This window comes from Phocoena sinus, chromosome 4, assembly GCF_008692025.1.
Source record: "Phocoena sinus isolate mPhoSin1 chromosome 4, mPhoSin1.pri, whole genome shotgun sequence".
Classification (NCBI taxonomy): domain Eukaryota; kingdom Metazoa; phylum Chordata; class Mammalia; order Artiodactyla; family Phocoenidae; genus Phocoena; species Phocoena sinus.
The window spans coordinates 65,670,145-65,689,532 of NC_045766.1; the positions used below are offsets into that span (position 1 = coordinate 65,670,145).

The 19,388-nt window shown below is 38.5% G+C and overlaps 1 protein-coding gene across 19 annotated transcripts in view; it reads left to right on the plus strand.

The window, feature by feature from the left end:
* The window catches only part of LPP (LIM domain containing preferred translocation partner in lipoma), a 700,519-nt gene extending 683,981 nt beyond the window's left edge, over positions 1-16,538 (plus strand). For all 19 annotated transcript variants that reach the window (XM_032629901.1, XM_032629886.1, XM_032629897.1 and 16 more), the window contains one exon: positions 1,240-16,538. In XM_032629901.1, the coding sequence (XP_032485792.1) occupies positions 1,240-1,368 (129 nt within the window). In that variant the 3' untranslated portion in view covers positions 1,369-16,538. The remainder of the gene's footprint in view (positions 1-1,239) is intronic.
* The last annotated feature ends 2,850 nt before the right edge of the window (positions 16,539-19,388 follow it).

Consider the following 19,388-nt stretch of genomic DNA (forward strand, 5'->3'; position numbering starts at 1 on the left):
CCAGGCCCACTAGAGCCAGATTTTCATAAATATAGCAATTATTAAATCTGGGGGAGCCCCTAGTGCCTGTGTTCATGGGACTTGTGTTTTACAAGAGGCCTGTAACCCAAGCTGGAAGTGACAAGGGAAGCCTCTTGGCCGAGGGCCATGTCTTCATTTATACAGCAAAGGGCAGCAAGTCTTTCTCCTCTAATCTGGGTATGAAAAGGTATAAAATCATTCAGAGAATGATTTTAAAACATTTTCTTATCGTCCTATGACTTACCCAGAGCCCCTCTTTGAAAGCACTTTTGTTGTTTGCTACTAGCTCTCCTGAGTGCAGCAGTTCGCATTAGCTGTCTGCGAGAGATAGTATGAACTTCTTTATTACCACATCCTCATGAGATTGGCTCTTCTAGTCCCACGAGGAGATTTTCCCAAGACACAGGCTGGTGGGGCTGGCAGGGTGGCCCCTGCTCTCCAGGACTGCAGTCATTCCATTCACCGCCTGAGCTGTAACGACCACCTGTTTCATGCAGTGTGCTCTGTTTGGCCCTACGTGCCTCTCTCTGGCCTTCACATGAGCAAAGAGAATAAAAGACTTCCAGCTTTTACACTAGGTTTTATGAGTAAAGAGAAACGGTGTCCTCTCCTCCATGCTGTATCCTTTAGAAAGTACAGCAGGTCATTTCCCTCTACCCCCTGCCCCCAAACCTTAAGATTTTACTTTCTTTCTAAAGTCGGAATAAGTAAGTAGAGCCCGTTGGTGGCCCTTCTGCTTAGCAGGAGTCACTCTACAACTTAGCTTCTGCCCTGGAGTTACCAGGAGATTCTGTCCCTGCACCTGTATATTACTTTTGAGAGATCCTTAAATTAATGATAAATGGCAAAGATGAATTAATGATTTGGGATCTATTCTTGTTTTATTTTCTCTTGTGTTTGTTCTCGTTGTTTGGGTGAGGGGAGCAAAACTACTAGTTGGGAGCCTAGACCCTCAGGTTCTTCTTTTCCTGTACCTGTATTTCCCATTAAGTGATCTCAGGAGGGTCATTTCACCCTGTTCATATTGATGTCCCCAGTCTCTACTTAAGCTTAATGCAAAGCATACCATGTTATATCCTGCAGAAGGAGTTGAAGGGGCTGGTGGTGTATGAAGAGGAGAGGTAGTAGTTGGCCTCATTATGGAAGCCTTGAATGGAAAGCAAAGGAATTTGTTTCCATTTTCACTGATATCCTTTCCATCTGTCTTCCTTCTTCCAGGATTGTGGTGGTCTCCTGTCTGAAGGAGATAACCAAGGCTGCTACCCTTTGGATGGACACATCCTCTGCAAGACCTGCAACTCTGCCCGCATCAGGGTGTTGACCGCCAAGGCTAGCACTGACCTTTAAATCCAGTCACCTATTTAGCGGTTAGTTGGTGGCTCTGAGAAGGATGAAACACAAGAAAAATATAAGAAGAGAAATAGGAAAAGAGAGGAAAGGCAATCAAGCTATGGGATGGTCTCTACTTCATCCACTATTAACCTTCCTTTAGAAACACATAGAGTATGAGATGTTTTAAAGTTCTTACCAAATACACATTTCACATTTAATCATGTAGGACCTTGATGGGCCTTTGTTCCCAAGGACTTGCACATTTTTGCACGGATTATGCTCCATCCCATTCACTTCTGCATTCCTTTAACTTTTAATCCCTATGTTTGTCTCACTTTTCATCTGGTTGAATGGCTTTTTTTAGTGTGGTATTTGCTGTCACACAGCTTTTCCTGGGTGAGTTTGCCAACTCACAGGTGCTTTTAGGCTTGAAGGCTCCATCCTATCACTTCCACGTTGCCAGTGAGCATAAAAGATAGCCATTCTTTTTCTGTGTATTGAAAAATAGGTCTTTCTGTTACTCTAAACTAGTCGTGTCCCTTGGGAAAAAAAATGCACAATTATATGTCAGGCTATAAAAAATTTAAGCTGTAAATTACATAGGTTAAAAGAAGCCTGCATTGAATTTGCAGCCATCCTAATTCAAAATCTATAATGACCAGTGTTTGGGGCTCATTTGAAAACAGATACTGGTGAGAGAGAACCAAACTTCAATATTTTTCTAAAGAAGTTACAGATAGGGTATGCTCGATAAAGCATTTTCGGGTTATATTTGAAAAACTCATTATTACCCCAAAATATTATCTTAAGATTTTCCTTTTCCATGCTACCTGGACATAATAATATGGACAAACTTGGTTTTCTCTAGAATATAACATTTCCAATACTGTTCTGCTTTTCATGTCAGAAATATTGCCTTTTTTTTTTTTTTAAATATCCAAACACAAGTACCAAAATTGACTTTTCCTCTAGAGGAAAATAGCTATAAAGAGCAGTTAAAAAATTTTTTTTTCCAGGCCCAGGTCCTTTTTGCCTGACAGTTGCAAATCAGGGCACATAAAATTGTGTTCGTTTTGTGTAGTTTACTTTAAAAAGACAGGAAAGCTTGAAAAGATTGTGAAACCACAGTCTCATTATTCTTATAATCCTTCTGCAACTCAAATTACATACTGCAGAAGACATTCTCATATCATCGATGTGACATTTACACCACACTTTCAAAGACAATCACTGAAAAAAAATTGCCTTTTTGAGCTAAAAATATGCAGAGTCTCTGCCTAGAATCTTTATTCAAACTCTTATTGGGCAGTGAAATGCTTACTTGCCAGCTCCAGGACTGCATATACTTTATTACATTTTAACATGCTTCTTTTAAGGAAGGACATTTCTCTTAGTAGCAGGTTACCGTTTTGTAAACTAATTAAGTATCTTGGATTAAGATTAGTTAAAACTTTCTTCAAATTTTTCACAAGTATATACTTTTAAATTATGAAGTACTTTAAATATAAACAAAAGTATAAATAATAATATAATGAATCTCTGTGCCACCCAGTTTAAGAAATCAAATATAACAAATATAGCTACATTCCCCTGTACACCCTTCCCTGATTCCACAGATATTTTTTCATGATTAGAAAGTGACAAAGTTTTCTAGTCTGACTTTTGTTTCTAATTTTTAATTTTAACACTCAGAAATGAAAAATTGTGCGTGTTTTGAATTGCAACCCAGGCCTCAAGAGTCCCAATTAAATTTATTTTACTTTAGTAGGAATAATCATAAAGGTGGCTGATTTTTTTTTTTTTCTGTAAGAAATTCTTAAGCTTATAGCTCTTCTGAGTTAATCTGTGGCTCATTTGCTTTGGTCCCCAAACGGTTTTGTTTTAGAACCACCACAGTTACAGCTTTTCAAAGGGTCCTTTGGCCCTTGACTGTCCTTTCCTTACCTTGCTGCCCGTATCCTTGATCTCACATTTCTCATAATGTGAAATACAAGGGGTCCACTTCGGGCAGCATATGAATTTTAGGATACAATGGCAACTGTATCTCTGAATTTCTGTCTTCCAAATGAAAGGCCAGACCATGCGGATGATCTCAAAGAATACTGACTATTAGACAATTGAGGTGCTAATGATAATATAATCTGCTTGAATTGTTCCAGTAACTTGTTTTCTATGAAATACTTGGGGGGAAATTGTCTTTTGGTCAAAAGCAAAGAACCCAGTTTATTGAGAGATAGATTTTATCTCTTGAAGTGCAGTCCTATTAGTAGTATGAATTGGATTTTATCTCTTGGAGTGCAGTCCTATTAGTATGAATTTTGCCAAAGGAGGGAGAATTTATGAAATATTTATACTATAAAAATGCAATAACATTCTACTTGTTTGTTACATTTAAGTCCTTATGTAACTGAATGTTTACATGCAAAAAAAAAAAAAAAGAGAGAGAGAGTAGTAAAAAAATGCTTTCACAGACCCCTCACTGTGGCATTGCCAGAATACTGCTTGCTTACAATCTTTATAGTGCATTTTTATCACATAACCTCAGAGTATCTTTACCAAAGATTTTTAAAGTAAATCTCTTTTTAATATAGACTTATCATACTTTTATAATAATGAATGTGCACACCTACATATATAGATATTTAGATTTAGATTTTTTTTTTCTTTCACAAGGTATAATAAGGAAAGGATCCTAAAATATTTTATTTCAGGATTTCTTAAATATATGATTTATATTGCTTTCTTATCTTCTCTTAATCATTTGGTGTCAGCAATTCCAAATCACGTTTTACTCTTTTAGATACACGAAATTTTGTCTATAACAGAGATATAAAGATCTAATACCTTAAGGATTATAATTCTACTGTCTTTTGATATATTGTCTTGATTGTTAATCATTTAAATACATAAGTAATAGAAAAGAATCATAGAGTCTATAAGAGAAGGTTTGTAAGAATATACTAAAAATATACTGGCTTTAAAAAAAATTGTCAAGAACACAAATATTTGGTAATTTTATGTAACATGAGAGACATGGAAAAGGAAAAAGAAACCCACTGTGTCTTGGGCTCTGCAGACGGTTTCATAGTTCGATTTCTCCATTGCCTGGATCTCCAGCTCATGGCGACTCAGTGTGGAGTCTCATCTGCAAACAAATCGGCCTTTGGAACTCAAAAATAAGTCATGTGTCCCAGCAAAGTGCATCAAGACTTTGAGATCCTGAGCATGTCTGCAGCTCAAAGATGTGGGTTCTTTTCTCTTTCATTAACAAATTGTTTCTGTAAGAGCAACTTCTCTGATCAAAATTACTACATTGAGTGCATGCTGATTAACACAGTGGGGATATCAACAGTATAGTGGTTTTCTCACTGTGAAAGATTCTGCAGAGATGTTTGTGATGATGTTTCAAGCATATAAAACTCTCAAGTGTTTTATATTTGGGTCCCAGGGGGAAAAGAAGAGCATTTTACCATGGGGCTATAGTAGAGGGTTTATGGAATATAGACAGGACTCTGAAAACACAACTTCCAACAGTTTTCCTAGTTAGTAAAAATCCTATTAATGTGAACCAGCCAGGAGTAACAGTGTTATTTCTATTTGATATGTTTTGGGCTTCTCTTGTCAAATCTGTGTCGGCTGCCCCTTGATCCCTCCATTATCAAGTTTTGCAGGGTGTTGGGGAAGTTATGGCAGCTGCCAGGGAGATCAGGGAAACACTGATGTAACCTCACAGCCTCTCACCATTCCTCTTGGCTTGGAAAGGCTTTTTTTCCATATACATTTCTAGAAATATTGCTATTCTACCTTAGTATTTCACATTTGTAGTTTAAACAAGCGATTGTCCATCTGTTGCCTAGAGCTACAGTACATGTGTGTTATGAATGAAATATGACAGCATGTTCCATACCATGCTTTAGCCATCTGTAGGAAACCAGGAGGCTGGAAAAGATATACCTCTGCAAAATGTGCCTCAAGTTCATTTCCTGAGATCGCTCTTTTGGTGCACTTTCATGGGAGACAATCAGAGAGCAACATGTATTTGTGCCTTATTTTTAAAGAATCTTTACACTACTATGAATGCTCCACTGAAGAGTCTGTCACTTAAATAACCATCCCCAAATCTCCAAGATATACTCATCAAAAAGTCAAAAGCCAGAGAAATCTCAACTCTTCATCTTAATGTATTCTAACAGTATTTCTGTTCTCGCCATCTCTTAGAAGTACCTTACGGATTCCTAAATTAGGTAAACATTCTTATGCCACGAGGTGATGTCTTGGGTGTTGTTAGTGACTTAGTGGTCTTACTCTCGTTTTAGTTAGATAATGAAGAAAGACTTCCACTTGAGCCTTTAACACCTATTCAGCATGTCCACTTTTTTTTTAATTGCCACAATTTTTTTGTTTGTTTTTTTTTTTTTTAATTTAATAGTGTACAGAACAAGTTGAGGATCTTGGTTCTGAGTCATTGTTATGGTGCAATCGTGAACATTTCAGGTCAAGTTATTTCCTTGACAGATAACTTTTCTCATGAAGCTGTTGTTTAGTTCACTTATATTTCAACCTTTAAAAAGTGATCTGATTAAAGCTGTGTGGCGTGGTGAGAGTTCTTCCTCTCTCTCTCTCTCTCTCTCTCTCCCTCCCCACCCCCACCCCCGCCTTGTCTCCCTTCTTATTCCTTCCCATTCCTACTCATTAATGTTATCGTGCTTGGACTTTTCATAAATAAGTTAAATCAATGCATTACAATCCATGTGGAATTATGATCATATTAAAGGAAGAATTGTGCCGCAAAGTATATGTGTCAGCCATCAATTCTTTCTTTAAAAGTGCCTATTTTTCCAGATTGTGTTTATTCATAAAGTGAGGTGAGATTATTAATAGAGTCTTTCAGTTTTATTTTAATGAGTTTTCATCAGGGACTCAGATCACAGAGTTCCTGGCAAATTCCTTTATGACTGGCCTACTTTTCTCAGCTATAGGCAAAGTGATCTTTCTAAGACTAGGTTGAGATTTTTTTTTAATCCAAAGCATTTTGACCAACAAAACAATCATATTTTTAAGTGGTGGCATGTTATTTTAGATCAGTGAAACCTGAGAGTTTTCCTTACGGCAGGGGAAAGCTTTTATTCTTCTGGAATTTTTACACATATCAGCATTTTTCCCATGACAGTAATATTAAACCCTAATACTTGAATCACAGTATTTTGCAGGGAGCAGGTCAGCAACAGAGTTTTTCCTGAAACACGGATTACAGACTGTAGTCTGTTTACAAAAAGCAACCTGAGAAGAACAATCTGGGTCTTTCGGTAAAACATTGTCTTAAAATGAGTCTGAGATTCTTTTGAACTCTGGCTAATACTGATCAAAACATGCCTTCTGTGTCCATTTTTTATAAATTTGTTTAGGAAAGGCTTATAATTCTAGGACTGTATTTCTATTTTGGGTTTCTGCCCTTCTGTTTTCTACAAGTTGATCCTGATTTTCCTTTTTAGGAGGGTCACAGATGAGGAAAGTAAAAGCATAACTAATACATACGTAATTCAATACACAAATGAATTGGCCGAGAATTAATGATAGTCTCAGTGAATGTGTTGTTTTGATAAACAGGCAGAGGTTTTGGGGGATTTTTTTTTGTTTTGTTTTTTTAGTTTTTTTTTTTTTTTTTACCTGTCTCCAAGAAGAGAGGGCTTTGGTGGGGAAGGAGGAATTTGAGAGAAGGGGCAGGTCACAATTTAAACAATAAGATTCTTGTACAGTGTAACTCAGAATTTTCATAGGGGTTTTAAGGATTGGCAATTGTAGTTTTTTAAACAAGTAAAATATTTATATTTCCAAGTATGGCTAACCATGTATTTTTCCCTTGTCAGGAGAGAATTAAAATGGAAGCTGCTTCTCAGCCCCATGGCATGGCCATAACTACACAAGGCTTTTATAATACATGTCATTTCATCCCTCTGTGAGAGGGCCATAGCTCGTTCTCTTTGTGACAGATGGCAATGCATATTCTTACGTAGTCTTAGTTAAGCTGTACTACGCCCTAAGCATCTCTGAAGGTTAGAGGTTTCTATTTTCACACATTCAATATTTCATCCCTTCTGATGTACTTACTTGGTGAGCACGGTAAACAGGCGTTGTTTTGGTCTGTGGGCCTCTTGTTCAAATCCAGTCATCCACGTCCTGTACGGCCCTGCCTAAACAGCCATGCTAGAATTGATTTGTACTTGCCTTTTTTCCTTTTTAGTTACAAGCACAGAAAACTAACTTTAGCTTACTAAGTTCAAAGAAGAAATATAAAATGGCACATTTTTCCTTCAATATAGAAAGGAAAGACACTCCTTTACCTCTTTTATTTTCCTGGACCCTGTGCAAAAAGTTGTAGACTCTATAATTTTGTTATCCAACGTGAGTGGGGCTTATTTTGTGGGAAGTTGTGTGGAAGATGCATTTTATTAAACTCACTGACTTTTCTCCCGTGAAGTTACAAAAAAAAAAAAAATGACTAAAATCTTCGCTCTTTATTCCTGATTGTTACTTAATTTACAGCAGTTTCTAACCACACTAATAAATATCTCTTATCCTAGCCCTTGTTATAAGCAAAGATTTTGTAGGATTCTACAAGCAAAATGTTATGTATACTAGAAAGATGAGGGAAACCGATAGCTAATTCTTTTGTAATACCTTAAGATGGTTACATTAATCCTTCCCTACTGTGTGCTTGCTACTTTTTCCAGGATACTTATTCACTTATGGGCAAGAGAAAACATCATGCATCTAACTCTGTTAGACATTTACCTAATAGGCCCAAATAGAAGTCTTTATTAAATAACCCACAAATGCAATCAACTTTGTACTGAATGTAGCTTCTAAATTCAGTGTTCAACCCCAGGAATAGAATGATCTACCAAGACTGAGACAGGTTTCATTATGTCATCTTGTGTTCTACACCAGTGTAGAGGGCTATAGCTGACCCCAAGCCCCAGTGCTGTTCCTAGACAAATCATGTGTCCTTTAAGGATCTGAATCTCCCGTTATTTTCCTGACAAGTCTCCATTTCACATCTTCTTAGAGCTGGCTAGTATGTCGTAGTATTCATAGCAGTCCCTTCTACCCTTGGGGCAGCTTTTTTCTACAAAAGTTCTTCTGTGTTAAACAAAACTCTGGCTCTGGAGCTATGCACAAGAAGTCTAATGTCTAAATCATTGCCTCTAGGTCAGATATCACTAACTCTTTCAACTTTTCCTCATTGATTGACATGGTATCAAGTCCAATCACCCTCTTGCTTCTCCTTTGAACAGCTGGACCCAACAATATTTTCTAATTTTGTTTCAATCTACTTGGTGAAATGTGGCCAGCACTTTGGGTCAGGCTAGGTAAAAACACTTTCTTTAGGGTTGAAAGTAAGTGGAATTGGAAGCATCCAAAGGAAACTGATATTCGATGTGGAAACTTCCCCCAAGGACTCAGACCCAGGAGAGTGAAAGCTTGATGAGGATAGATCTCCCATGTGTGCAAAACAGTCCTCTTACACTATGTCCTTTACTGTTTTTGTTGTTACCAAAAAGTCAAAAGAGGAAGTGAGCTAGTTAGTATATATGTCATCCATAAGACTCCCACTTCTTGGCCAATGTTCATAAATTCTCTTCAGCCCTTTCCCTTTGTTCTTGTCTTCTCAAGAATAAGACATTTCTTGTCCATGTTCCCATACTGAATACACAAAAAGAGTCCTGGGCTCTTTATAGGTTCCACATAGATATTTCTGGCTGGTTGGCTTTTGAGGCTTGCTTTCATTCTTCTGGGCTCAAATGTTAGTAGCTATAGATGTTGCACTCTAGACCAAGTGAGCAGCTTCCCTACTTGATCAGTTAAGAACTACCCTTAGGAGTCCGTGTTTTCTCTATCCTTTTGTCTTTCTAACATCTTTACCCCTTACTCATCTCCTCAATGTAATAATCACTTTAAGGGAATCAGCCCCTAAGTAACTCTGATCGAAGCTAACTGCCGTAAAATCAAATAGGTTCAGTCTGCACTCCACAGGAAGGAATATAGCTTCAGGAAAAGTAATTCTCCCCAGTGGTATCAGTAAGGCTTCATGGAAGAGTGAACTTTGTTAAGGAATCTTGGTTCACTGGCTTGATTTAGAAGTTTAGAGAAGAATATTGACGGCACCAGAAACAAAAGGAGAGCATAGGTTATGTTCAGAGAAGACCTTTCTGCTTTAAGGATCACAGATTCTGGAATGTCCTTCACAGGAGAAAACGCTTCCAGATACTCAAGGTCAGTGAGAAGGGAAAAGCACAGAGCAAGATTGATTCAATTTGCTTTTTCATCTCTCTGTAAACGTAAGATGGGATAAGTTGTCAAATTATAATCCAACCCATACAGTATCAACAGGAATCTGTTTTGATAACATACAAAATGCACGTTTGCATTGGCCCATAGCTCTGTACTCCACTCTTGCGCCAAACACCCCACATCTTTTGAGCCCACAAGGCAGTGAGCAGGACACCTCTATTTTCCTATTACTTCTAGGTCCACAATTGGAAAGGACTCCACATTCATCTATTCCACTTGGTGTTAAAATTCCCTTATAGATTTCTTGTTAAGTGATAATCCAGACCCTGCTCAGCATCACCTGCATCAAGGAGCTCATTACTTCTTAAGCTCTTCCATTTCCTCCATCATGCTTTGTTCCAAGCTCCCAGAAACAGCCTTTTGGGCTTAGGTGCTCCTTGGTGCCACACAAAAATCATCTTTAGTACATAATAAAGTGTCGCTTCCTGCCTCTGTTTTCCTTCCAAACATATTTTGCTTTTGGCAACACATTACTTTACAAAAAATAAACTTTGATTTTTTTTTTTTTAGCTGAAGATTATAAAAACCTTTAAACATCCTTAGAAATAGTCTGAAGGGTTTTCTGAGGGTTAGGTTTCAGAGTACCAGTTTGGGGTTGCTGTTTTTACTTTCTTATTCAAAAGACAAACTGTTCTGACCGTTGTTCTATAGCTTCATGCCTTCCACCAGTAACTAGCCCATGAAACCCTCTCCTGTTATTCATTCTGCTGATAATGACCTTAAAATGTTGGGAGATGTCAGCGTGCGATCTCCACTTCTAACAAGGAAAACGTCAAAAGCAGAAAATACTGGTTCTATTGAAATGCATCACCTCTGGCCAGTTGTCCTTTGCGAAAGGAAGGAGGCTACATTATGTCATGGTTTTACATAGAAACGTATACATTCTTTCCATATTGTCCCGAGTCACTATTTAGTGTCAATACCATTCCTTGGTCTTTGGGAGGACAAGGCTTGCAGCCCTTCCACCCCAGCCTTAGATTCCAGAGTTCTATCGGCAGAACCTGTCATCAGGCTCCTGGGCAGGACTCGGAGGTGGCTTTCTGAGCTCTGAAATAATAATTCCTAAGAGAGCTTACAAACTGCTTTCACACATAAAACAGCCCTGGGAGGAAGGTTATTAATAGCCCTATCCTAGAAGAGAAAGCTGAGGCTCAGAATTGTTAAGTGACTTGCCAAGGTGATAGAGCTGGTAAGTGGTAGATTTGGGGACATACCCAGGTCTTGCAAGTCCAGTGCTCTCTCCAGTGGCCGCTCTCAGGGCACAAAATACCTCAGAGCACGCTGTATGCTTCTCACAGACCACCGTGCCCCCTGTTTGAGGGCATCCAAGGAAATTCACATAGGTTACTCAGCTATCAGGTGGCAGAGCCATGTGTGTACTGTGGTGTTTGAGATCATTTAGAGCTTGCATGCATTTTCTGTGTCATCTTGTGGGCAACCACTAGGTATTCTGATTGGCAGTGTGATGGAGCCGGTGAGGAAGGGCCACCGCTAAGAACAAACACTGTGGCACTGAAGGACACTGCAGCAGATTTCCCCAGAGACCGTGGTTTACTTTACATTAACTGAAAAACTCTCTGGAACTGTGAGGTTCCGTTTATCAACCAAGACCATGTCATTTAGAATCCAGTGGCATGCAGAAAGAAGTGACTTGACCCTTAGGACGATTCTCCTGTGGGCTACGATTTATGCCCCACAGAGGCAGGAACTGCTGTAGGTAAACAATGCATATTCTTCTCTCAGTTCACATTTATCGAGGCCCACCAAGTATATGTCACAGCATCAGGCATTTCCGAGCCAGCCAACCGACCTTGACCTTGAAATGTCTGTGAACAAATGCTATGGGATTGACTGCCGTTCTGCGACTTGGCTTTTGCTACTTGATAGCCTGGGCTTATACCCAGCTGTGGTCGTTTTGTGATTTGCGTGTGCTTATCATGAGGCGTTCGGTGCTCTGTTGTTTCCAGCCTATGTACTTGGAAGCCTGCGTGTATATTCTCGAACCTGCTCTACGTGGCATTTCAACAACTGGGCATGCCTTCTCTTGAGCTGCATCCCTCAGGAAGCTGTGCCTTTTGATGTGTGCTCTTGGGTTTTCAGTTCCTCCCATTTCTCATTACAGCTGTTTGGCTTTAAGTTCAAATCTGTCCACTGACTGAAAAATATCTTTCTTCATCTGAGTTAAATCTACTGCAGGGAACCTTTAAAATGAGCTTATCTAATAAGCTTTCTAGGCATTTTCCCTCCCTAGAGTCTTCCATCCATCAAGCTGGTCTCATCATCCCTCTGCTGAATTCCCCGGGATTAATAAGGGCCAAGTTAAATAACAAACGGCCTCTCACCCCTTTCCAGTCTTCACACCTGGGAAATACAGGCGGGGCCGGCGGGGCCAGCAGGCGAGTCTCCTTGGCTGAGATGTCAATTTAGACACTGGAAAGGTGGCTGATCTTGCCGTGAGGTTTGATTAATGGGATGACTGATAGAGTGGAAAATGATTTCTCGTAGAATAGCAGGTATAACCCCCACTACAGGAGTGGAGTAGCAGAAGCAGCATTCTGAGAACTTATCAGAATTATCTGGGTGAGTACGCCTGAGCCAAGACTCACTTGGGTAGAAACTGTGGTGTCTTATTAGAGGGAATAAAAGGACAGTGAAGCTGTGAATATGAAAAAGCAGCCCTTTAAAATAATCAAGGGAGCCACAAGCTCTGATTTATCTTTATATAATGTAAAGGAAATTATGAATGCATTTTTTTCTTCCTCCACTGTACACACTATTACCCCCCATGCTTAGGGAAAATACAATTGTGTTGTCCTCAAAACGCTCATCCATGCACGTGCTTGCACACAGGCGGACACTCTCTCTCTTACACACACACGCACACATACACACGCACACACACACATGCAGACATCTTCCAAGAAGGCTGATCCTTCAAAAAGGAAATCTTATTTTAAAACACTTGGATTTTTCAGGCCAAGAAACTAATAATTCCTAGACCTGACCCATTTTAGTGACTGCTAAAAAAGAAAAGAAAAAGCTATTTAAATTTTGTATGCATCCATTTATCTCTTAAAATATGCCAAAGCACTTTGAGGTGAGGGTGGAGACTAAGGTATTTATCTCTGCTGCTTGAGGCTCTCTTTATGTTTCTACCTGTTGGGAAAAGGGTAAGAACTATTCTTGGGCGATTATTATTTGATGCATTTGTGTTGCCACCTTGTACGGTGCCTGCTTTGCTTCCTACCGAGGCATAAGAATGAGTTGTTTTTTTGACTCCTTATCCCCCATCACGAGGGAGTAAATATTAAAGCCTGAATGTCTTCCCTCACCAAATTATTTCAGTCCATTTCTGAGCTAGTTTAGAAAGTGCACAAGGGGAAGAGCTGGCTTTTCCTGGATATATGTCTCCATTTTTCTTCTTTCTTGGGAGACAAATATAAAGGGAAGAAATCCAGTTTCTTTTCATCTCTCTTTCTCTTTGGGTGACAGTTGATGATCGCTTAGTGATTATAAACCAGAAGTAGGTGAATAGCTTAGCCAGGTTATGATGTATCTGCCAACATGCTTCATTCCTTCAAACACAGACTTTGAGAGGAAAAGGGATTTTATCATTTAAATGCCAACAATAGGAATTTCCTCATATTTTAACTTTCAAACAGTAAAAGGTGAGTTGATATTTGGGCAGTGTTTGCATTTTACTCACCCTATGTGCCTTCTGCTTTTAGTTTTTAGATGAATGTCATTACATTAACATATCAGGGCGAAATTGCCCAAAAGTGTTAAAGTGCCTTGGAGCTTCCTCACTGGGTAGCAAGTTGAAACTGGGATAAACCATACCGGCCTTCTTACTTAACTGAAATATCTGAACTGAGGTGTATCCTTGATGAAAGAGATTTAGGACCCTGGAAACTAAATCTTGTCACCCACCATTAGCTTCTATTTAACTAGTTGCCAAATCATTTTTAAATGACTTTCTTCCTTTTAGTACCCATTTTTTTTCTCTTGGGAAAGCTGATGAGCAAATTATCCAAGAATTATTTCTTATTAAACAAAGTCAGAATATTTCCCCCCCCCAAAACTCTGAAGTAGTCCTCGTTCATTTTCAGGAGACACATGAAAAAGCAAATAGAATTAAAGATGGCATCGATTGTCTGATTACTTAGCATGAATAAAATTACGCCATTTAATGTGCCTTCAGTGAAAATTTAAACTAAATGCAAAACTTTCACAGCAGGATGCAGTACTGAACTTTTGCCTTTTGGTATCCATGCAATTAATTACTTTTTTTGTTTTGTTTTGCCTTTTAAACTTTACCTTTATCATTCTTTATCATTAGTTACACAGATTAGGGGCTGTCTCTTTCTCTACTGGGAATATGTGCAATTATGAGATGCACCCCCCAAAAAAGGAAGGGAAAAGAAAGAACTTTCGGGTTGCAAATCTGTGGCATGAAGTAGACGTGACATGAAGATGCAGAGCCGGAGGAGAGTAATTTTCTCTGAGCCGTACACACCAGCTTTTATTTCATGGCTTTGTCACAGGCTTTTCTCCTTCTGTGCTGTCACCTTTGAGAAAAACGATTGCACCTTCTCCAAGTCTGCCTTTTAACAGCTACAGTTGAGTTGGCAAGACTTCCCCAGCTCTGAATATAGCCATTTGCCAACTCCGGCCTCTTTGCGAGACTGACTCAAATCTGTGATCTTCTGTTCAGCATACACATCAGCAAAGTGAGAAGATGAGCACTAAATATAGGCTCTGTTAACTTTACTTTTAGATTTACTGCCTTCAAAAAAGTGCCTATTCTGAGAAACATAGACGTTATTCCTACATATGTATGTACACACGGTACCCAGAGTCATACCGTGCAGCCTTCAAAAACATACCATCGAAAGGAGTAGGTGCTAAGATAAGGAAACCTTGCCAAATGAAAGTCCCTCGTTTCCAATATCCCCTCCCAAGTGGCACCGTGAAACAGGCTGCAAGCACATTCCCTGAGCATTCCTTGCTGATACAGCCACTTTATATTTTTATCCTACTGGGTGATGGCGTGTTGCTGAGGTTTCCTGTATCTACTTCAAGGGAATATATTATGCTTTATGGAATTGGAACATTTAGTCAGGAAAAAAAAATTGTTTAAGGGAATTAATGAGCCAGGGTCTGTATTAGGATATGTGTCGTATGTGTGTTTTATAAACTAAGCATTGGTGAGCTTAGAATGTCAGCACATTGCTTCTCCTTTTATCTCTCAGGCTAACATCAGTGAAAACTAAAGAAAAGTCTTGGCTCTGAGAATTGGAGGCTCAGGGGGCCAAAGGCCCTTGCCAGATCCTTAGAGCATCTTCACTTTGACTCCTAAAAATGGTAGCCCCTGTTATTTAATGGCTTTTGTTTCCATGGTTCTGTCACTGACATTGTAACTGTAGATATTGTCGACGGAGCGGCAGCTCAGCCTAGAAAGTTGGATGCTTACCCAGGTGTGGCAGTAGGAGAGGCTCTGGACAAATAGGAAGAGGTAGACCATGCACGATTTTAGGAAAAGGGTTGAAGGGAGGACGTGCTTCCAAAAAAGATCTTTCTCAGTGTGTCGTCTGACTCAACCAGCTGGCAAATTACACTTGCCAAGTCGCTCTCTTCCCAAGTCAGTTGGCTCCACATTCACTTGATTCTGCCTCTGCTTTGGGAAGGCAGGATACCTCCATTTAGCCTTTCCCCAAGGAAGCTCTTGGCATCCTCTTGGGCACAAGGTTGTCTCCTATGCCACCTAGTTTCACCAAATGGAAGTAAAGGGGGACAAGCAATAGAAGATGCTTCCCATGCCCTCGAAGTCAGCCACCATTCTGCTTTCTATCTAAGGGGCTCCACTACTTAAACCAGGGAGGAGGGCGGAACGGATCACGGTTTCATAATTTCCAGAGTGTGGACCACCCTTCCTTAGTTATCATTTTGTGAGACCACTTGTCTTCTTGGAGAAAGTGATACTCTTCACTAAAACTGTCTACTCTTCCTGGTGATTTTCTTGTTCTGTTTTTACTTTATTCAGTTTCAACACTAGTCATTTTCTTTTTTATAGAGAATCAGATGTTAGTACTAGATAAGAGTTCAATCTCTGTGTGATGTCAAAAGGGGCATTGGGATACTACAGAGTTTTTCCTCCTTGGAAACAAGATGGACTGGGAAAGAGACAGCATGGCTTTGCTCCAGGTTTCAATCTGATTGTGACTATGAGAGAGTTTTATGTAATGTTAAATGGTATTTACAAGTAGACAGATCAAGGGAAAAGGGGGAGAAACCAGGTTTTCTCTGTGCTAAATGTGTCGAAGAACAAGAACTTCTTACTAACGAAATACAATCACAGACCCATCATGATCAGCTGCGAGTCTGAATAAAACCCACACACACACACACACACACACACACACACACACACACAAATGTATAGGGAATATGCCTTTTTTCACATGTATGATACAGATCCATGGTATTCCCAAAATACAGATTTCTCTTTTTTATTCTTAGCAAATTGCATCTCTCCACTGCATCATGAACCATCACTGACATATCCAAAATAGCCCTCGTGGTTCCTTATGAAAATAAGAGAATAAAACCTGTTATAAGCAAGTGATTTGGGTTATTTTCTTTTGTTTTTATACATTACCAACTATATTAAATCATGTTTCTATTTACCTTCTATCAATTTTTTCCTATCAATTATGTTTTTCCAATGCTCTATAAGAATAAGTACGAAAATCATATTCCTTTTTTTTCTGTAAAAGAATTGCAACTACTTTATTATATTTAGAAATCCAATAAAGTTATTACATTTACTTGCCTATGTGTGGAATTCTTTTTGAGTTGGATAATCCCTGTCTCCTTTCTTCTAACCTCTTTAACTGTGATTCATTTTTTTACATCATTTGCTTTCCATATGGTCCTCTGAGAAAGGGAACGTCTCTCAAAGCAAATATGATGCCAACAAGAGAATGAAGGCACCCACTCTTCTCCACTGTTAGCACAGAAGATCTGAAGGTTAGATATGTTCAGGAATTACTTGACCACTTTGTCTTAAACTTTCAAGTAAAGAACTTTCCCCTTTTAAAGTTGGATCCAAATAAATCAGTTCCTGGGGTGGGGGGGCGGCAAATGGAGAGTTCTCCACTCACATCACTGATGGCTGGCTGACTTTTCACACTTTTATTCCACCTGTTTTATGCATACTTTTCCAATGCTGAGAATCTACTCTGTGCTAGGCTCCTTGAGGGATACAGATATAAATCAGACATAAGTCCTGCTTTCAAGAAGTCTCTAGTAAAGCTGACAAACAACCATGGTAAGAAGACAGGAAGAATCAGACACTTGGGAGAGTATAAGTCAGCATTTTCAAAACTTTTCATTATTTATCACATCATTTTTAATAGCTCTGTGATCCGGAAGGATTTTTACCCACATTTTATAGATGAATATGCTAAGAATGTGAGAAATAAAGTTAACAATCCCGGATCACCATTCGTTCACTGAACACTCATTTTTAACTTTTTAAACAGATCTATAAGAGAACCCAGTACCCTGACCCCTAGTCCAGTCTAAAACGTAAGAGTGACTAGAACTAGAGGGTACATGAAACTCCTTCCCACTTAGGCTTTGGGTTTTATCTCTCCAACCTCATGTTTCAGCCTACTAATGCTGAGGGGTCTGAGAGCTCTGCAAGAGGCCGCCATTTTCAAAGGTACCAGACACAAGGTGTGTCTTTGAATTAACAAATGGTAGATACATCACCGGGGCTCGGCGTATTCGTAACTTCTTGCCAGAAAGCTGTAAACAGAGAAGGGCATGTAACACGTAAACTTGCCTTTCCTTTCCCTATTTTCCTCAAATGACTCACTTTATGTTCTTTGGCCCCCTTCTGCTTTGTGTTTTAACACTGCACATATATTTATTTGCCCCTATTCATCAAATGTGAGAGCTAGAAAGGGCAAATAGAGAGCACGTTCTCTGATTTTGTGAGGAAATACTAGGTCCCAGAGAGAGGAAAGAATTTACCTAAGGTCACAATGTAATTTAATTACAAGGCTGGATCTTGTGTCCTGGCCTGACCCCGAGTCCTGTGCTATCATACTGACAGTTTTAATAATGTGAAAGAGAGTAGAAAAAGAGTTTTGTATATAATCTCCATTTCTAGGAAGAAGAAAGGCAATTTAAAAATGAACAAAAACTGAGAGGGCTTAATGTCCATAGAGCATAACTAAAAAAATTTCTAAAAGACATATTTCAGGAAGAAAGAAAATAAACCAGGAAGGAATATCAGTGATGCACAAGGAATGATGAGCAGAGAGAATGGCAATCACATAGTTCAATCTCAACCTGAGTTTATCCCAAGAATACAGGAGTAGTCGAGCATTAGAAAATGCGATTCACCACTTTCACAGAACAAAATAGTAGTGTTATGATCCTAATATCTCAATAGACGCAGGAAAAGAATGTAATACAATGAAACATTCATAATAAAGAACAACCCCTTAGCAAACTAAGAGTAGAAAGAAACTTCCTCGAGTAAAGTCTATCTATGCAGAAATCACCACAAATGGTGAAACACTAGAAGTAGTTATTTTAAATGATAAAAGAGGATACCCACTATCAACACTTCTATTCAACTTTGTACTGAAGATTCTAACCAGTACAGTTATAATCAAAACATGAATAAAAGATATAAAGAATAGAATGTAAGAAACCAAAGTGCCATTATTCATAGACGGTATAACTACAGAAAACTGTATATAGAAACCCAAAATAATATATAAATAATTAACATTAAACAGATTTATAGATAGAGCATACTGGTGATTGCAAGAGGGGAGGAGAGTGGATGTTGGGTGAACTAGATGAAGGGGATTAAAAGGTACAAACTTCCAATTATAAAATAAGTCACAGGGATGTAATGTACAACATAAAGAACATAGTATAACAGTAATAATTTTGTATGGTGACAGGTGGTTACTAAACTTATCGTGGTAATCATCTCTTGATGTATTTGGTTGTCAAATCAGTATGCTATACACATAACAGTTTGCTAGATATAACATTAATATACCAAAACTGCATTTTATTTCTGTGCAAAGCCACAAAGAGTTTGATTATGTATATTTGATAATGTATTTTTGAATAAACCATATATAATAGTGACCAAAAATGTAAAGTACCCTAGAATATCCTTTTTAAAATATAAAATACCTAAATGAAGAAAATCATAAAACTTTATTGAAAGACATTAAAGTAGATCTAAATAAGTGGAAAGATATACCATCTTCAAAGATAGGAAAATAATATCATAAAAATGTAAATTCTCCCTAAGTTGATTCATAGATTTAATGGAATGCTAATCCAAGTCCCAGCAGAAACTTTATGGACTTTAGCAAGCTGAGTCTAAAATTTACTCAGAAAACCAAACGCCAAATACCCCCAAAATTTTTAAAGAACGAGAAAAGGTAATTTTCTTTACCAGATAAAACTTTCTAAGCTATAGTAATTAAGGCAATGTATTATTTGTAAAAGAAAAAGACATGTATAATCTAAATGGACCACAGCTGAGAATCCTAAAACAAAACCATCCCTTTATGGTAACTTAATCTTTGACATGAATGACATTTCAGATCACTGTGGCAAGGGTAGATGCTGAGATAATTGGT